The 18,897-nt window shown below is 38.4% G+C and overlaps 2 protein-coding genes across 2 annotated transcripts; one reads left to right on the forward strand and one right to left on the reverse strand.

The window, feature by feature from the left end:
* The first annotated feature begins 1,611 nt into the window (after window positions 1-1,611).
* Window positions 1,612-7,452, forward strand: LOC147764094 (uncharacterized). Its single transcript, XM_087002008.1, has 2 exons — window positions 1,612-1,962; window positions 7,135-7,452. Exons 1-2 carry the CDS (start codon window positions 1,642-1,644, stop codon window positions 7,450-7,452), a joined length of 639 nt encoding a protein of 212 aa, XP_086858134.1. The 5' UTR covers window positions 1,612-1,641.
* On the reverse strand, window positions 7,428-10,610 carry LOC106163438 (uncharacterized). Its single transcript, XM_013541021.2, has 5 exons — window positions 10,460-10,610; window positions 10,015-10,258; window positions 9,209-9,386; window positions 8,145-8,327; window positions 7,428-7,939 (listed from the first exon to the last, which is right to left on the reverse strand). The coding sequence occupies exons 1-5, from the start codon at window positions 10,549-10,551 to the stop codon at window positions 7,929-7,931; spliced, it is 708 nt and encodes a 235-aa protein (XP_013396475.2). The 5' UTR covers window positions 10,552-10,610; the 3' UTR covers window positions 7,428-7,928.
* Window positions 10,611-18,897: the final 8,287 nt, after the last annotated feature.

An 18,897-nucleotide genomic window follows, 5' to 3' on the forward strand; every position in this document is an offset into this window, starting at 1 on the left:
TGGAATACGCAAAATTGGTCCCTACCTGGTCATCAAAGTGGGTTGGCCACTCTAAATATAGAAGGCGGAAATGATATTCTTTTTTTTTTTCAAATTTGTCGTGGAGAGCCAAGTGGATCAACACGGTGGCAAGCCCCTAGAAGTAGTTTTAAAATTTACATTTCTGCCTACTTTTACGGGGATGTGAGCTTCTCTCACATCTTATGGCCTTTTATTTTCATTTGTGCCAACTTTTTGCTCCTAAAGCTGTTGTTATTTCTCATAATTTTCTTAATTAATCTTGGTTACACTCATTTACATACTTTATTATTTTTATATTATGGCACTTATATAGTTTGGAAGTCGTTATATTATCTCCCCAGTTTTGTAACTGCGCATCTTATTAGTTTTCGTAATTAATAATTGACAATTTTCAGTTACATGGACTTATCTTACTTACTTTGGAGCAAAAACAGAGCTTCGTTGTGCTTGTGAACATTTGGCTACATTAAGCATTATATGACGAACTAATATCGTAACCTTGACACTGTATCCGGGATGCGTGTGTAGTGCCTAGAACACTTTCCATCATGAATCATTATTTCAAAAGTTTTAAACTATGTTTTATGATGTAAAATGTCAACCCAAAGCATATTTTAAAACACTCCCACGAATTTAAGTTCGTTTGCAGCCGTTTTATCATTTAGCAGAGTATTGAGCTTCAAAAGTTTTATAAGATGTTCGTACACAAAAATGTCCTTGATAAGGTCACTTGTCATAGCAACCGACCACCGTATGTAATTTACTTAGTCTTAAAGTAATTATTGTCATTTGTATGGACAATTAACCCCCTATCACCAGGTAAAGAAGGGATAAACAAATAATCTCACCGATTTCATTTTTGTTAAGATAGGCTATAGTGTTGTTTTTTATTTCATTTTCTGTCGCATTTCTTAACTCCAGTAAAATATTTCAGAAAAGTAGAAATCCCTCAAATAAATAATTCAAAAGCAGTGTACATCTTTCCTGGAATGAGGGTTGTCTTGATGGGGGGGGGGGGGGGGGTTTGTCGGAGGGGGTGTCTTGGGGATTGTCCTGGCGGAATTGAACGGTGTGGGGGGGGGGGGGGAGTGTCCTAGACTCAATTTTATATACTTAGTAGTATCAAATGAATAAAATACAAATCATTGGTATATTTTTTCTCAGTATATTTTTTATTCAGCAGCTGATCCACGTTCTTCATCCACATTTCTTTACTGCCCAGTGATAATTTCTGCATAATCCTATCTTGTTGGGAGAATGCATCAAGTTAATATAAATGGTGTGCTTTCTGAACTCTCACAGCTTTTATTTGGTGTTCCTCAGATGAGCGTGCTTGGCCCGCTTAAGTTTTGTGTTTACACGTTACCCCTTGGAGCAACTCTGCGTTATCATAAGATAGATAACTACTTTTATGCCGATGATACCCAGTTGTACACATCTTGTAACATCCATGATCCAGCATTGTCTGTGAACACAATTGTTGATTGCATATCAGACCTCAGAGGTTGGCTCATTTCAAACAAATTGAAGATAAATGATGGAAAAACAGAATTTTTAGTCATTACTCAACCCCACAAGAAGGGCCTTGCTCATAACTTGCAACTTAAAATTGGAGCTAGTATGGCATTTTCCTCCCCCCATGTAAAAAAATTAGGAGTATACTTTGATTCTACACTTTCAATGGACAAACAGATCTCCAACATCACAAGGTCTTGTTTATTCAACATTCGGAATATTGGCACCATAAGGAAACATCTGAATCAATCATCTGCTGCTACTGTTATACACTCATTGGTAACTTCCAGGCTAGACTATTGCAATTCTATATTATATGGGTGTCCAGATGATAAGATCAAAAGATTACAACGCATCCAGAACATCTCAGCACGGCTTTTAATGCTACAGCCTAGGGATTGCCATATCACTCCAATTCTACCATCAGCTGACTCCCATTCCAAGATTACATGAGATGCGCACGCATATCTACCCAGAATGCAATTAGCGCTGCATAATGGTTACCCAGAGCAGCGAACGATTTTTGCTGATGCAAAATCGCGTTTTTTCTTATTAATTTCCTATCATATGGTCCTTTTCTGCGGCGAAGGACATTGCCTTACTGATGCGGTTAGCATTTGCAATTTATGCCGAAACTGTGTCTCTTAATTTTGAGGCTCTCGTGCGCGGGAAGTTAATCTCGTTCTTCGACTCCAAGTTCTGGCTGAGTCACGTGGAAGTAGTTTTTTCTTTGTCATGGAAAAAATGAGCAACAAGCAATTTAATTTAGCGGAGACTGTGTTTCAGTCCGATGCCGAAAAAGCTAAAGCTAAAGCCAAAAAGGCCTCGGCCGCTCGTGTAGCGCCAAACAATCCAAAAACTGACAAAATGTCGGCAAGTAAAGATGGGAAAAGTGCAGTAGCAGATAACGCTTTGTCCTGTTCGTCGGCGTCACGCACGTCGGCTACCAATGCAACGCATGATGATGATGATGATGAGGCGTGTTTTACAGCACCTGCAATGAAGAGAGGCGCTGAAAGTGCTCTCTGTTTTGATTCCAACTCCATGGCTAAGAGAAGTCGCATTGATAGCGAATTTTCCAATGCGCCATTTGATGAATTTGGAGATCATACGGAGGCAGGTGAAAATTATGATATAGACATGCAACTTGATAAATTGCTTGACCCTGATGATGAAGGGGATATTCAGCAGCAGGAGGATGAACTGTTAGCTGAGTTAGAGAAGGAATTCCTTGCCCCTGATGAAGAAGTGGGGCCTGCTATTCAGGCAAAGTTCGGGGAGCTTATTAACAATATGTTTACATCTCCCATGTCAGATGAAAAAGTGAAAGCGTTGTCAGAAAAATGTCTGAGACCTGAGAATTGTCCCAATATCTGCAACGCCCGTGTGAATCAAGAAATTTGGGATGTTATGAACACCTCAGCCCGCATTACTGACATTGCAGTGAGCAAAATTGGGGCAAGGATGGTTAAGAGCGTCTTGCCCATTGTACAGGTTGTAGATCAACTCTATCAAGCAAGAGCCGAGGGGAAAAATGCTGATATACCCCGTGCCATACGTGGTTGTATGGACTCTCTGGCACTGATGGGCAGTGCTGTGCATGAACTGAATTTGCATCGCAGAAATTCTATTAAAAAGGACTTACCACCCAGAGCGCAGAGAGTGGCTTCTAAGGTCAAGGACGAGTCTAGTCTCCTATTTGGTACAGAGTTGCAGAAAAATCTTAAAGAATTGGCTGAAGGCGAAAAATTGGGTCTTGGGGGACCTAAGAAAATTCGTTCCAGTTTTGCTAAGAACCCTTCGCATGCTTTTGGCTCATTACAGCAACAGGCACGTGGCCGTGGTTTCCAGGGTTATAGCAGGCTTTACTACCCTAGACAGATGTCGGGGGAAGGCAGGTGGGGTGCCGCGGGGTGGACCCAGCAGCAGCGCCCCCACTACCAACAGGGTCCCTACAGCACGTACAATTACAAAAAGCAAACTTACAAAACAGGAAGCCAAAACCAAGGCAGAAAGGACAAAAATCAGCAAAAGAAATAGAAATTGTAAGTAAATTTGATGAATTTATGAGATTAGCAGAGGCTAGATCTTTAGAGGCAGTGAATAACTTCAAAGCTGGTCGGTTGAGGGAATATTTTGACTTCTGGAGAACAATGACTTCTGATGCTCATATCCTTTCATGTATTAAAGGGGTGGCATTAGAATTCAATGATACGCCAGTGCAGCAAGCTGTCCCTAAGCCTTACAGATTTGATGAAACTAAATCCAGGCTTATTGACCAGCAAATTCAAATTATGTTGAGCAAAAGCATTATTCAACCCGCCCAACATTCTTCGGGTGAGTTCATATCAAATATATTTACCAGGGACAAAAAAGATGGTGGTATCAGAGTCATTCTAGATCTGACAGAGTTGAACAAATTTATTCAGTATCATCATTTCAAGATGGATACTTTTCAGACAGCTTTAGATTTAATTTTCCCTAATTGCTACATGGCATCGATTGATTGGAAGGATCCTTATTTCTCAGTGCCCATAAGAAATGAAGATCGAAAGTACTTGAGATTTGTTTGGAATTCAAACCTCTATCAGTTCACTTGTCTGCCTAACGGTCTAGCCTCTGCTCCAAGAATCTTTACTAAAATCACAAAGGTTATGTTTGCTGAACTTAGAAAGAAAGGTTTTCTTTGCTCTTCATATATTGATGACTCGTTTTTGGTTGGTGACAAGGAAGAATGTGAAGAGAATGTTATGATCACTTTTGAATATTCTGAGAAGTCTGGCTGGGTTACTCACCCAGTCAAGTCACGATTTAAACCAGCACAACAAAGAACTTTCTTAGGCTTTATTATTAATTCAGTCCTAATGAATGTTACCTTGACCCCAGATAGAATTCAAAAAATGATCACACGTATCTCTAAGATTATAGATGATAATGGTAGAGTCACTATACGTGCATTAGCAGAGGTTATTGGACTAATGGTGGCTAGTTTCCAGGCAGTTGAATTTGGGAAACTTTATTATCGTAGGTGTGATAATTTTAAATCACTGGTATTGCAACAGCACGCAGGGAACTACAATGCCAGGGTTGTTCTCCCTCAAAGATGTATGATAGATCTTGGTTGGTGGAGGGATAACATCACTACTGCCTCAGCTCCCATTAGGAGGTCCACCCCTGATGTGGTCTTGACCTCTGATGCTTCTACAGTGGGCTGGGGTGGTACCTGTCATGGACAGTCCACTGGTGGGAATTGGACGGTGGAGGAGCAGAAAAAGCATATTAATGAACTTGAACTCAAGGCAGCTTACTTTACCATAAAAGCTTTCTGTTCACAATTTACTAACAGACACATACTCATTAGAATTGATAACACCACTGCAGTAGTCTATATTAACAATATGGGAGGCAAGAAAGATCATTGTAATGAGGTAGCTAGAGAATTGTGGCTATGGTGCATTAACAGGTCTCTTTTTGTTACAGCAGCTTACCTGCCAGGAGCTCAAAACATCGAGGCAGATGCAGAGAGTAGAACATACCATGACAATGGTGAGTGGGAGCTGGATAGAAATATTTTTCTAAAAATCTGCAGACTTTGGGGCAAGCCTGAGATTGATTTGTTTGCATCAAGAATTAACAATAAAGTGAAAGTTTACTACTCATGGAAACCAGATCCAGATTGTATGGAGGTGGATGCATTTACAGTTTCTTGGGCCCATAAATTTGTTTATGCCTTCCCACCTTTTTGCATGATGGGCAAAGTTTTACAAAAAATGAAAGTGGAAGGTGTGACAGGTATTATTATTTTTCCCTTATGGCCTACTCAGCACTGGTATTCCTTGCTTGGTTCAATGCTTATTGATTTTCCTGTTTCTCTCTTTCACAGGGACAGGTCAGTATCGGTCATTCATCACCCTCTCTTGAATGCCCAAGATCACCTTCCCAAGATCAGGCTTGCAGCAGCACTTGTTTCTGGCAGATGCCAGGCACAGCAGAACTTTCAGAGACAGCTCAGCGGATTATCGAGGCCTCATGGCGTGATGGCACCAAAAAACAGTATAACTGTTACTTCAAACAGTGGTTTTCCTTTTGTAGTCAGAGGGATTGGAATCCCTTTCATGCCTCTGTAAAATCTGCTGTAGAATTTCTCACTGAGTTGTCAGAGAGGGGTTTGCAGTATTCTGCACTGAACACTGCCAGGAGCACCTTGTCAGCTTTTCTTACCATCGGGGATTCACCTTTGGGAGAACACCCGCTGATTTGCAGATTCATGAAAGGTATCTTCAATCTTAAACCACCTATTCCTAAAACTAAGGTTATTTGGGATGCCACTGTTGTTTTGAATTTTTTGAGAGCATGGTCACCAGTAAAGAATTTGTCTCTAAAACAGTTGACACTGAAAGTGGTTATGTTATTTGGACTTTTGGCAGGTCAGAGGGGGCAGTCCCTTCATCTTATGGATACAAGGAACATTGATCTTAATAAGCATCGGGTGAAAGTTTCTTTTGGCGATCTTTTGAAAACCTCTCGTCCAGGGTATCACCAAACACAAATCACAGTGCCAGCATATGCTCCAGATCGCAGATTGTGCATATGTGTAACATTGACGGAGTACTTAAAGCGTACATGTCCACTCAGAGACAAGTACACTGCACTATTCATCAGCTACATGAAACCACACAAACCAGTCTCAAGGGATACGTTGTCGAGGTGGGTGAAGTGTGTCCTAAAAATGGCTGGTATTGATACTTGTGTATTTACACCACACAGTGTGCGAGCTGCAGCTACTTCGGCTGCAAAAGCAGCAAATGTACCTTTGCAGACGATCTTAGATACGGCAGGTTGGAGCAAAAAGGATACGTTTGCTCGTTACTATGAGAAGAAAATTGATAAAAGTGGATTATTTGGTTCAAAAATTTTGAATAAAACAAAGTAATGGTTTCAGGGCAGAAAAATAATGACATGGCAAATGTGTAATTGTGGCCTAGATTGTGTTAAAGAAAGGACTTTCTTAGTACTGTATAAATGTTTGGTACATACACTTCAAATTAGGGTTAACGTGTTCAAATTTAAAGTTGGCTCCCTCAGTTTAAGGAGCAAGTTTATTATGTAGTTAAACAGTTCATGTTGTTAAAAAGGTTCATTTGTTAAAAGTTATTATTAAAGTTAATATATTTAATTTGTGAGTTATCGGCTTATTGATTTTTTCCAATTCATTTCAAGCAGGGTACTACTGTTGTACTACTCCTCAGTTGTGGAATTGGTGTTTATTGGTACAACTTTAAACCCTCATGTAATCTTGGAATGGGAGTCAGCTGATGGTAGAATTCAAAAATTAAACGAAACTTACCTGTAAGTTGAAGTTTGATGAGAATTCTACTTATCAGCTGACGAAATGGAGAGATTACATGCCCACCTCTAGCCCTCCCAAATCTCTCCATTTCTTTTTCCCTTGTACCAATAAACAAGCTTTAAATTTTGCATTCTGGGTAGATATGCGTGCGCATCTCATGTAATCTCTCCATTTCGTCAGCTGATAAGTAGAATTCTCATCAAACTTCAACTTACAGGTAAGTTTCGTTTAATTTTTGAATTTTAAAGCATCTGCACTGGTTACCAGTTAGGGCCAGAATTTTATTTAAGGTTTTAGTTTTTACACATGCTGCTTTTTATAATCTAGCTCCACCATATATAACTGATCTAGTCAAACATTATAGCACTCAAAGATCCCTGAGGTCTGGTGATAAACTTTTACTGAAAGTTCCAAAATCAAGGTTAAAATCATATGGTGACGTATCATTTTGTGTAGCTGCACCAGTAGAGTGGAATAAGTTGCCAATTTTTATTAGACAAATAGAATCACAAGAATCTTTTAAAAAGGAATTAAAAATTCATATTTTTAAGACATTTTATTCATGAATCTTAAATTTTACAATTTTAAAGAAACCTTGGATTTTTTACTTTTAATAACTGTTTATTACAATTAAGTTAGTTTAGCTCTTATTTATATAAAATATATCTTAACCATTTTTATCTATAAACTTCTTTGTATTTTATGTTGTACAGTCTATTGAACATTTTATGGATTTTACACTTGAAATAAATAAATATATTATTATTATTATTATTATTATTATTATTATTATTATTATTATTATTATTAAATTTGACGTCATCACTCAGTTGGCTTCCGCTAGAGATTGTGGAAAAATATTGCAGGGTGACAGTGCGTTTAACGATCAAATTGTAATATTTCAAACACGTGTTAGGTACATAAGATGCTTCCTGTTAAACACAGATGGGAATGGGGCCTTACAGTCTTCTCAAAAGTGTCTACATTCCGTTCGTATACGTTTTTTCGGGTTTTCTCAAAAAGTAAAGGGAAAGCCTGGCAATCAGCATATGTCTGCAAAATAAAAAAGAACTTCACTAAAAAAAGGTTTCTCAAAGCAATGTACTAAAAGAATCATAATTGATTTGTTGTATCCCATTTAAGATGATACATCACTTCTTTGCAAGAGGGATTTAGTTCTTGTGATTAATGGGTCAAAATTAGTAACTATACCTTTTCGAAAAGTGTGAACGTTCACGCAGAATATCAAACATCTTACCAGTATTGGTCGTGTAACTGTCTCTAACTTTGAACACTAAATCCTGCACATCACTTTCGGCGGCGACCACTCTTTTAAAGAAATTACTGGTACTGCCCCTGTAGTACTTCATCAGGTCTATTTCTCCGCTGCTGGGGTAGGCTGGCGTAGATGGTTTTAATCCTCCAGAAATTCTTGAGGTACCTAAATATATATATATATATATATATATATATATATATATATATATATATCAAAAGATATCATTTAAGAATGGGCTTTTTTCAATTAACAAGTGACTTCTAATGGGTATTTAATAAAACATTTTCCTTGCTTGTTTAGAGTGCACATGTATCTCCAAATAGATTTAAGTTAAGGATTACTTTTTTTTAATGAATACAAATGTGTAGAATTGAGTACATTTATTTATTCAGTTAGAAGGAATGGGATTAAGAGAAGAGACTATATGAGAGGCAGCAATGTCATTGTGTGTGTATGGGGGGAGGGGGTGCGTACGTATTCAATATGTAGGACACACCCTTCGCTCCTTTTTCAGTTATAGTTATTATCAATCAAAGAATCGTGTTCATTATTCCAATTTGCATTTTAAATCGTCTTTAATGACGTTTATTAGCTGCAAGTAAAATCATCGGTCAGAATAGCAAGAGGTGTTTATAAGTCTGTAAAGGTTCAAAATACTGTCCTTACACTGTACAAATATAATTTCGATGTTCGTCATTCATCGGCCAAATTAAAAGATGGAGATGTAATGATCATAGTTAGGACAGGACAGGAATAAACTGATCACACAGAAATGTTGCGGAAAATATTTCTGACGATGTCCGCACAACATCGCATGAAAACGAGTATATTTCTATTATCTTATGTTTTTTTTTAAAGTCTAAATTCCATATACATAGGCCTATGTTTAGTAGACTTCACAATTATGTTTATTACATATATACTCGAACATACAATGTACGTCCTCCCGCTCCGGAGGCGGGTACTCTAACCACAAGGCCTTCAGGTCGGTATACTGGCCGTTCATGCAGAAATACATGGGTGTTTTGAAAAAAAAACAATACCTTTATGACCCCAACTGTATTCAATGCCGTGGGCATCTCTGAGAAAAGAATGGCCGATCTCATGAGCGCAGGTCTCCTTGAAGAGGGCAGCAGCATCACTTCTCTTGCTCAAATATTTCACCGTCATTTTCAAGATGTCAGAATTGTGTGAAGGACTCGACGATTTTCGCCACTGAAGCTGAAATTGTGAGATAAAGTAAAAAAAAAATGTGCAAAAGATGCGTATTGACAAGTGAAGATTAAATAAACATAGGGCGAATGAGATTTTTCATTGTGGTAGACAGGTCGATTTATCTTAAGACAGGTTGTACCTATTCACATTTATATTTCTTGCTCTTATAACATAATATAGCATTAATGCGCATGTTAATCTGCAAACGTGCAAAAGGTGTGTTTTGACAAGTTATTACTTAAATGTGTTAAATCACACGTTTATAAGGCAAAGAAGGGGTTTTAAAAGCCGCAAATAGTCCGATTAATATTTGGAAACCTTTAACTTATTTACACTTAGATTGCTTACGCTTACGACTTGTGTTACGCTAATGCTGAATGTAAATTTGACTTTTTGAGATGCTGTGAGCCCCTGGGAAATCGGCTGATTGTTTTTTTTTTTTGTTTTTTTTTGTTTTTTTTTTTTTTTTTGTGCGCCAAAATCAGCAATACGATTCCTTTATTCAATCTGAATTTTAAAGCTATACCTGGAACTGCTGTAGGATTATTATTGAATCTAATAGTATGTTTCTTAATTCATATACACATTTATTGGTTTGATGCAAATGTTGCTGAGACAAAAAAACAATACAAACCTCAATTTTCTCCCTGTCCCCGCTACTTCTCAAAATTGTTTTGCTATTCACAATCCAAGTACTACCGGCATAGGAAATTCTTCTGGACCAGTAATTCTCAATACCCTCTCTACAGTAGCGACACAACATTGAGAACTGGCTGTTGGAGGGGCGGTGGAAAAACCAGGGTTTATCACAGTCGATATACACATTGACATCGAAGCGCCTGCAGTATGGGCGCTTCACAACTTCAACCCAGTCAAGTCTACCTGAAATTCAGGAAAAATGCTATAAGCTAAATATTTTCAAAAATCAAAGTCTGTCATTTGCAGTATTTTATCTGTGACGACCTTTTACGACAATGTATCTCGCTGGACTATGAAAACAGAAAAAAATCTTGGCTTTCTGAATCCGATTATACTTAAAAGGAAAAGAAAAAACATATGAAAAAAAAAATGTTCATAACCTACCTAAAACGCCGCAGCATTCTAAAGCCATCACGAATGCAAGCGCAACACAAAGGTGCTTCATCTTGGTTGTCATACAAATGCGCAGCATTCACGCGATACGCGAGGGCGCAGGGCTTCACGTGACTCAACTAGCCAATCACAGCACAACAATCGCACACGGACTCTGTGATAAGTGCTCGAGGAGCCAAAATTGACTACTTGGACCAGGCAATTATATCTGAGGGAATGGAAACGGGAGGGGGTGTGACGATTTTAAGCAATATCATTGAACCTTATCAATAGAGAGCTGATAACAAAAGAACCCTAACTGTGTTAAGGTCACGTGATTTAACAGAGGCGAGCAATAGCCAATCACAGAATACCTAACCATAACATGTGAGATGGGCACAGACGCGGATTTTTCTTGTATGTGTACATCTTTTTCAGGAATTTGTACACAGTCGGTGTAGTGTTATCTGTGTCGTTTCGTTTGACGAACGAAGAGGATGACCAGCTCACGAGTAAGGTAAAGATCCATTTTTTATCATGCAGAAAGCTGTTAAAACGTTAGTTTGAAGTTGGTCTCGGGGTTTTTTATCGGCAAGAAGGGGGGGGGGCACTGTTCAAAATATCATTTAAAAATTTATTTTTCCAATATGTCTACATAACATGAAAAAATAAATTACTAAAGAAATGAGGGACTGCAGGTAGGAAAAAGTTAGGCTTCATAGGCTGTAAACATATAAATACGCAGATGAAGAACACAGTGGATGTGGTCGTATCCGCCATCTTGAAAATAAAGTTGTAGGATTCTGGCAAATTTGCAAGTTTTTGGAAAAATTGTGAGAGTGACACGATGTATCGAGTATACATGCAGAAAACCTATTACTTCTGCAATACTTTTGGGTTATAAGTTTGTCAAAGTCTTTTTAAAATGGCGATAAATAGCCGTGGCATGAGACACGTTCAGTGATATCCGAGTTTGATGTCAGCACACGCTATTAACACACCTTTCGGGGGTTTTCAGTTTACGGATATTTGTACGATGAAAACATGTTAATGTTAGCTTTTATTTAACACCCAAATAAATGTAGCGTGCATTGGGCTATGTTGTTCAGATTGTCATGCAGCTGTTTTAACAAACGAACCAGACTTATATTGAACTTTGTAAATTCGGACTTGGGTCACGTGGTTTAGACCCAAATTTATGCCCATTTGAATTTGCACGTTTTAAGTATTTTTAATGGGAAATGATGAATTGACAGCTTGTTTTTCGTGAAAGACTAGGCTGAAAGGGTGCACTGGTGTACAAATGAACTTCAGTGTAACAGCTGGTCTGCGTTTTTTTACTCCTCTGCCGTGGCACTTTTTAGCTCACCAACCTCGTTATGGGAATGGAATATAACAGGCGTGTGTGTTTAGACAATTTTGAATTTGTTTTTATATTGTCAGTCAGTTGGAAATAACAATTTGGATTTTTTTCTAGTCAGGTCTGAATATGCTTCTTACTTATAGAAAGTTTTATATGACCAGGGCTGTGCCGGTGTGAACGGAATGGTAGTCCTAGTAACGCAAGTCCGACCGGACACTAAGTCCTGGGAACGTAAGTCCTAGGTCTAGCGTTGCTAGAACTGGAGGTCCTAGGACATACGTTACTAGGATTTAACGTCCGTAGGACAACAGTTACCAAGGAATGCATGTCCCACCGCCAGGAATCTAAGTCCGGATGGGACCTGTTATCCTGATTTACATTAGGAATATACAGGGTTGCTACTTAATATGGAATATTTTTTATCATTGTTATTTTTGAGTGTTGATTAAATTTTTTTTGGCTTGATACATCAAAAAAGTATGTCACTGAGTGACAAATCATCCAGTCTTCTGTTGTGAGATATTTTGGTCAATGATATCAAATCTGACATAAGATGCCATTCAAAAGAAAGGAACACCCCCAGAAAACCAAATCAACAGTTTGATGTCAGTATTAACTTTATGCTATGATATTAATGAAAATGATAGCCTCCGGACAGTCATATGTTACACAGTCAAAGAACTCACTACAGTAAATCTTGAAAAGTTAGTAATTGCGGGTATGACCTCCAGCAGCCGCTTGTAGCGCCCTCATCCTACAGGGCATACCCTGTGACACGTTTTTTAGAGTTTGGATGGAGATATCATTCCACGCAGTGGTATTTGCCTGTCGCAGTTCATCACTATTTACCGGCCGATGACCATAGCTATTAATTCTGTGAGTTACTTTTACCCAAAGTTTTTGAATTGGGTTCATATCTGGAGAGTTTGCAGGCCAGGGCAGTTGCTGAACCCATTGGTTTTGAAGAAAAACAGTGATTCTGCGGGTTCGACGTGGGGTTGTGCAGTCGTCTTGGTACACAAAGTTGTTCCTAAAGATGACTCTTACCAATCGAAGCATTGTTTGCTGTAGAATGTCTCTGCAGGAATCCTGGATGAGATTGCCTCCTAGAAAAAACAACTGGTTCTGGGCACCGACATAAGATGCTCCCCAAACAGAGACGTTACCACCCCCTGCTTGCACCCTAGGCAGTACACAATCATCGTTTTATGCCCCTCGTACACGTCGGTGGACACGGATTCGACCATTAACCCTAAAAAATCCATATCTGGCCTCATCACTGAAAACGACGTGATTCCAGTGTTTTGGCTGCAAACGCACGTGGTCCCCAGCCCATTGCAGACGTCGCTGTATATGACCTGCTGTTAACAGTGGTTTCCCTACTGGCCTTCGTGCAAAATAACCGGCTTGCAGTAATCTCTTGTTCACAAGGGACCTTGAAACGGGCGTTTGAATGACGTTCTGCCTCTCTTTTCTGAGGACACTGGTTGTCTTTGTACGACCAGCACGGCGTCTTCTAAGGAGAAGGCGATCCTGTCTTCTTGGTGTGATACGTGGACACCCTGGTCGAGGTATTGGAGTAGGTGCCCCTGTTGCAGCATTTCTTTGGAGGAATTTACAAACGGTTCCTGATAAATGTTGAATAACCTGGCAATGGCTATCCGTTTCTGGCCATTTTCTCTGAGAGCAAGAATCCCACAGTAAGCTGCGTTGCTTAGCTGTCGAACCATATCATCAGTAAGGTACCTGTCCAGTTTCATAGCGATCCCTTTGTTGCTTCTCTAAACACACTCCAAAGATTGACCAAACCCATGCGTTTTTATACAAGGGAAGAAATTGCCGAAAAGACCACCCCTCACATTTCTGACCACAGAACATGCAACTGCATGCATCAATTGTTTCGAGAGTTGTGTGGTAATTAGGTAACACACCTGGCTACACATGGAAAGACATCTCAGCTTTGGATTTAAAATAGTTAGAGAGAAATTAAATATTTTGTAGATAATTTACTCGCCAAAAATTATATTCCATATTAAGTGGTAACCCTGTATGTCCGCTCCCCTTTTTCTCTCTTGCACTTAAAGTGAGTGATAGATAGATAGATAGATAGATAGATAGATAACTAATATAATATTACCATTACTTTTAAAATATTTCACCTATACAAATACAATGGAATAAAAAAGGTATATGAAGAATAACACATTTTCATATATTTATTTCAGTTATTTTATTTATTCATCTACAACATAATCTTTCAAATTTGCCCTGTTTACGGCGCCTTTCAGTGTGCACCCGCCTTCAATCTGGAGGATATAAGCTCCAGATTTGGATATCCCCTTCACAACGTAGGGCCCCAGCCAGGGGTTTTCTTGTTTGCCCCCCTTTCTGTCACTCCTTCGTAAATTTCTTTTCAACACTTTTGTTCCCACGGTAAGTACCTGTAAAATTAATTTTGATACCATAAGTGTTTTTGCATCGTTAATCACAGTTCACCTGCATTCAATTTTAATATAAATGGTAATTGACTACGAAGTATACAAATGTACAAGGCGCACCACTAGTAAATGGTATAATCCAAGCAAACAGTGTACATATTACGGTCATACTATATGAAACCAATGCTTTATAAGTAAAATCAATTTGATTCATGGGGTAATTCACCAAAAGCTTATACCTCATCAGTTGAATGGCGAGCGTCAAACCTTTTTTCTGCTCTTGCTGCGCTCTTTTTATATTTCTTAACGCTACCTCTCCCACTTTTTTTTCATTGTTTCAACCCTCGTTTCAACTTCCTTTTCATACTGAGATGCACTAGGCAGTTGTAGGCCACTTGGGCCTGCTGTATTCTCTTCAGACTGGTCTTCTTCGTCGCTGTTGCACACATCAAGAGGGAGCACAGGTTCTCTAAAGATAATATTAACTAAAATTTACAAACAGTTAATAATGCTTTTTATTTCGTATGTTGTATCCATCTGAAATAGCATAATTAGAATAAAAAGACGACATTTTCAGTATTAATTACATCACTTCTGGTGTGGGTAAAACCCAATTTTATTTATTTAATAAAACATGAAATAATTGAACATTTATGGATAATAATTTACATATTCCTTCATACCTCCCAAACATGAGATAAAAGGGTGAAAACCCAGTAGATGCTTGGACTGATGTATAATAATCAAATACTACATCCCCCAAAACGTCATCCCACTGATGATCGTCTTGATACTTTAAAAGCATGTCCTTCAGGGTCTGGTTGAAGCGTTCTGGAATATTATATAGGCCTGCATCTTAAAATCTATATACAATATAAATATAATAAAAATGTGGACTTATCTCATCAAGTATATTAACTTGCAAAAGTTTAATAATATATTATGTATTACATTAAATGGCTAATATATTCTTTAACTAAAACGTGGGCTAAAATTAAGGACAGTAAGTACGATCACAGAGACATTTTAAAGAATTCCAATCAAACACACCCGTGAGACCATTGCACTGGGGATGGTAAGCTGTGGTTCTTTTATGTTTTATTTGAAGTGACGTGGTAATACGGTGCAACAGGTTGTTGTTGAATTCTCTTTCCTGGTCAGTTAGCAAAACTGGAAAACATTCAGTAATGCCATGGATATTTTAGTTAACAACTTCGTCGACATGATGTTCATCGGAAATGTTACTTTTTACTGTCATCGAAGGGGTATAATCCACCCTATTTAAAAAAGTAAATTAATTAAGTTATCTTAACATGTAACTTCGAAAGAAATCGTTGTCGATACATATTCATTACTGCACCTATAATATTCAACACTTACGTAAAAAAAGGTCCAAAAGAAAGCTGGCTACCCCTGTCGCTTCCTTGGAGGGCAAGGCACGTGCATGGGCCATCTTGGTGTAGTAGCACAAAACAGTACATACGTACTGATTGCCCCTTTCTGTTTGTTGCATTGGCCCAATTAGATCGATCCCAATCTACTAAAAATTAATAAAAATACGTTATTTCTGATTTTACATTAAATTCGTAGATGTTTAACTACATAAATAACTGATAAATAAAGAAATTTCCACAAGTCTTAATGTTTTCTGTTAAAACAATATGACGATAACAACGAAAAACTATTTTCAATAGCTATTTTTCCAATTAAACACCACGATTAAGATAAAAATTGTCTTGATTACCATCCTCCACGCCTCAGGCTTGTTCACAGGAATAGGGTTAAGCGGTGGAGAGCCGTTGTTGCTCTTTTTGTTGACACGCTGACATTTGTCACATTTTAAAATGAATTTTCTGATGTCGTCTACCATGTTTGGCCAATAATATATCTTTTCAACCTTGGCCAGTGTCTTATCTCGTCCTAGGTGACCACCTTAAATTTAAAAACAAGGAAATTAATACATCGCATTCTATGGACACTTTTTCAATGTCTGGAATTACGTCACACAATTAAATAAAGCAACGTATACGCGGTATTGTGAATACGGAATTCTTTTAATACATACTTACCAAGCGGTGATGTATGCAGTGTATCCAAAATTTTTTTCACTTCTTCCCTGTTTCTTACAACTTTTTGCCATACTCCACCAACATCATTATCATCATTATCATTCTGCCCTTCATCTGCTACGTCCCTCACTTTCCTCTTGCTAACTCTGTAATAGAGCTTGCCATGTTCAATCTGAAATAAGCATTACAATATGCATATGTGTACTCATGATGTTAAAGGAATTAAGCAGCTGTCCCCGGATCTAAAATCCCAGAAATGGTAGTCCCCTGGACCTAAAATCCCAGAAAAGGTAGTCCCCGGTCCTAAAATCCTAGAAATGGTAGTCCCCCGGACCTAAAATCCCAGAAATGGTAGTCCCCCGGACCTAAAATCCCAGAAATGGTAGTCCCCCGGACCTAAAATCCCAGAAATGGTAGTCCCCCGGGCATAAATACCCATGAAATAGTAATCCCCTGCAGGACATTTTTTAAAGGTACATAGGTCCATTGGACACACATCCCTGGAATTGTATATCTGCGTATAACGTAGTGTGACCTCTAATAATATTGCATATTTAACATCATGAAAATTGAAAGTTTACTTTATAATTAGACTTGCTTGTTCTCCGAATAACTCTTTTCTGTGTTGGTGTTGTCTCGATAGGATACGTGCCCTCCTGAAGATATTGGAAAATAACTTCAACTTGTACAGTTATATTTTTACTCTTTTCAGGTCTGTTATGGCCAATGAACATGGGGAGAAGAAAAGGTCACCGTCTGTAAAGCCTCTCTTCTGGTCCTCAAATCAAGTTCGGTCCCTTGGTTCTAAACTGTTTACAAGAAGCTCTATACTGGACCTACACCTGTAAATGTCCATCATTACGAGTTCAAACGTGTTCCCTAAACGTGTCCTTGGCTGACTCTATTATGGTCTCCAATATTTGAGATTTAAAACTTTGAGAGGCTACCAAAAAACGTACGTAAACTGAATGTTAGAAAGAAATGCATTTCAATTATTTAAAATTGTATTATATTTGCTATAATATATTCTCAGATTTTTTAAAGAACACAAAAGTTTTGCTGCGTGACTACCTTTAGGATGCTTAAGAATAATACTACAATATTTATGGCGTTCTCTGCCTCATGTTTTCAAGACAGTTACATTCGTGGGTGATTGTGTGCATGTGGTGGTGTTGGGGGGGGGGGGGGGGGGGGTGCTCACTCACTGCCATGATTGTGCGCTTTTTATTCCGTTTCAAGTTAGTATAAGCTCTTATTTTCATATGGACGCGTTTATTCCCGTGAATTTCCTAAATGTCCACTGGACTGGTATGGTCACGCGTTTTGTGCAAGTAGTAGAAATGGATTATATTTTTTTTTCGAATCAGCAGATCTAAAATAAACAAAGTTTATTAATAAACGCGCAATATTTTCGTAATTAAAGCCTATTTGCCTGTTTGACTGCATTTAAACTAAGACGCAACTGACCATAATGTGTGTTTGATTGACGGGGCTGGTTTAAGCCCCTTTTACACTGGACGGCGTCCTTTCTGCGTCCAGCAGTACGGCCCCATTTGAGAGTTAAAAATTATAATACTTTACGTGCCGACAACTGGCCGTTCATTGAGCATTCATTCTGATACAAAATCAATGCTCGTGCCTCCTTATTAAGACCACAGAGATGCCAAATTTCATGGTCGCAGAAAGGACGCAGAAAGGACGCCGTCCAGTGTAAAGGGAGTATTAGAGATGTACTTGCTGCATACCTTGTTGATATTTATACCTAGGCTTTCACAAGCTGTATATCCCATATCATTCAGATAATGTTCAAGTGTTGTTTTGCTACATGATGACAACTTAGCATCCCAATTGTATTGCTTTAGGAGCGTACAGTGAAGGGAATATCATGAAAACCCAGTGATCTGACCAAAGACATTGTAGAGATCCAGTATAACTACGTAGTATAAGTAGGCCTATGCATACCAGTGCAGTTTACTGTTACACAACGCCGTTCTCCCTTGGGCAAAATTAAAGGCTAAAATCCCCGTTTCAATTTACCAGTTCAAGGGAAAGATTCAGAACAGCGCCCTGGCCTGAATTTTGATCTTACAAACTGACCTCGGAAACCACAAAATTTTCTTTCATGCCCGAAATCTGTGATTTTAAATACTCGATCCCCACCATTAAATGTCCCACCGACCCTCACATTGACTGCCTCTCTTGTTATAGAGCACAATTCAAATTAATTTAAAAGAGAAAAACCTAGCTGTTATTACAGAATCAGGATTCTTTATCATAGATTTTGTCTCGACTCCAGGGACGTCTCAATTTCTTTTTCGCCCTATATATATGTCTTATTAAGTTGAATGGTCTTTATCGCAGCATCTTTATTTAAGTTCATTAAAAACCACAAATCAAAGGAATTGTGCGCCGTAATGTACATGATCTTTGGATGGTTATTTTAAGTAATCCGATGTTGATAATTTCGAATCCTATACATTATAGTACATATGCGTACATGGAAAGCATCAAAACAGATTAAAGGCATTTTCGCGTCGATCATTATACCGTTTTATTTGCATCTCATCTGTAGCGAA

Source organism: Lingula anatina, chromosome 1, assembly GCF_051362555.1.
Source record: "Lingula anatina isolate TDL-2025a chromosome 1, LinAna3.0, whole genome shotgun sequence".
NCBI lineage: Eukaryota > Metazoa > Brachiopoda > Lingulata > Lingulida > Lingulidae > Lingula > Lingula anatina.

What these genes read in the sequence shown, in the direction of transcription:
- LOC106163438 (XM_013541021.2), bottom strand. Translation starts at nt 10,551, where the DNA reads ATGCTGCGCATTTGTATGACAACCAAGATGAAGCACCTTTGTGTTGCG. An exon ending in TGCTGCGGCGTTTTAGGTAG is followed by an intron (nt 10,259 to 10,459) that starts GTTATGAACATT and finishes AATTTCAGGTAG; the next exon opens with ACTTGACTGGGTTGAAGTTG. An exon ending in ATACAGTTGGGGTCATAAAG is followed by an intron (nt 8,328 to 9,208) that starts GTATTGTTTTTT and finishes ATATATATTTAG; the next exon opens with GTACCTCAAGAATTTCTGGA.
- LOC147764094 (XM_087002008.1), top strand. Translation starts at nt 1,642, where the DNA reads ATGGCATTTTCCTCCCCCCATGTAAAAAAATTAGGAGTATACTTTGAT. An exon ending in TCACTCCAATTCTACCATCA is followed by an intron (nt 1,963 to 7,134) that starts GCTGACTCCCAT and finishes TGAATTTTAAAG; the next exon opens with CATCTGCACTGGTTACCAGT.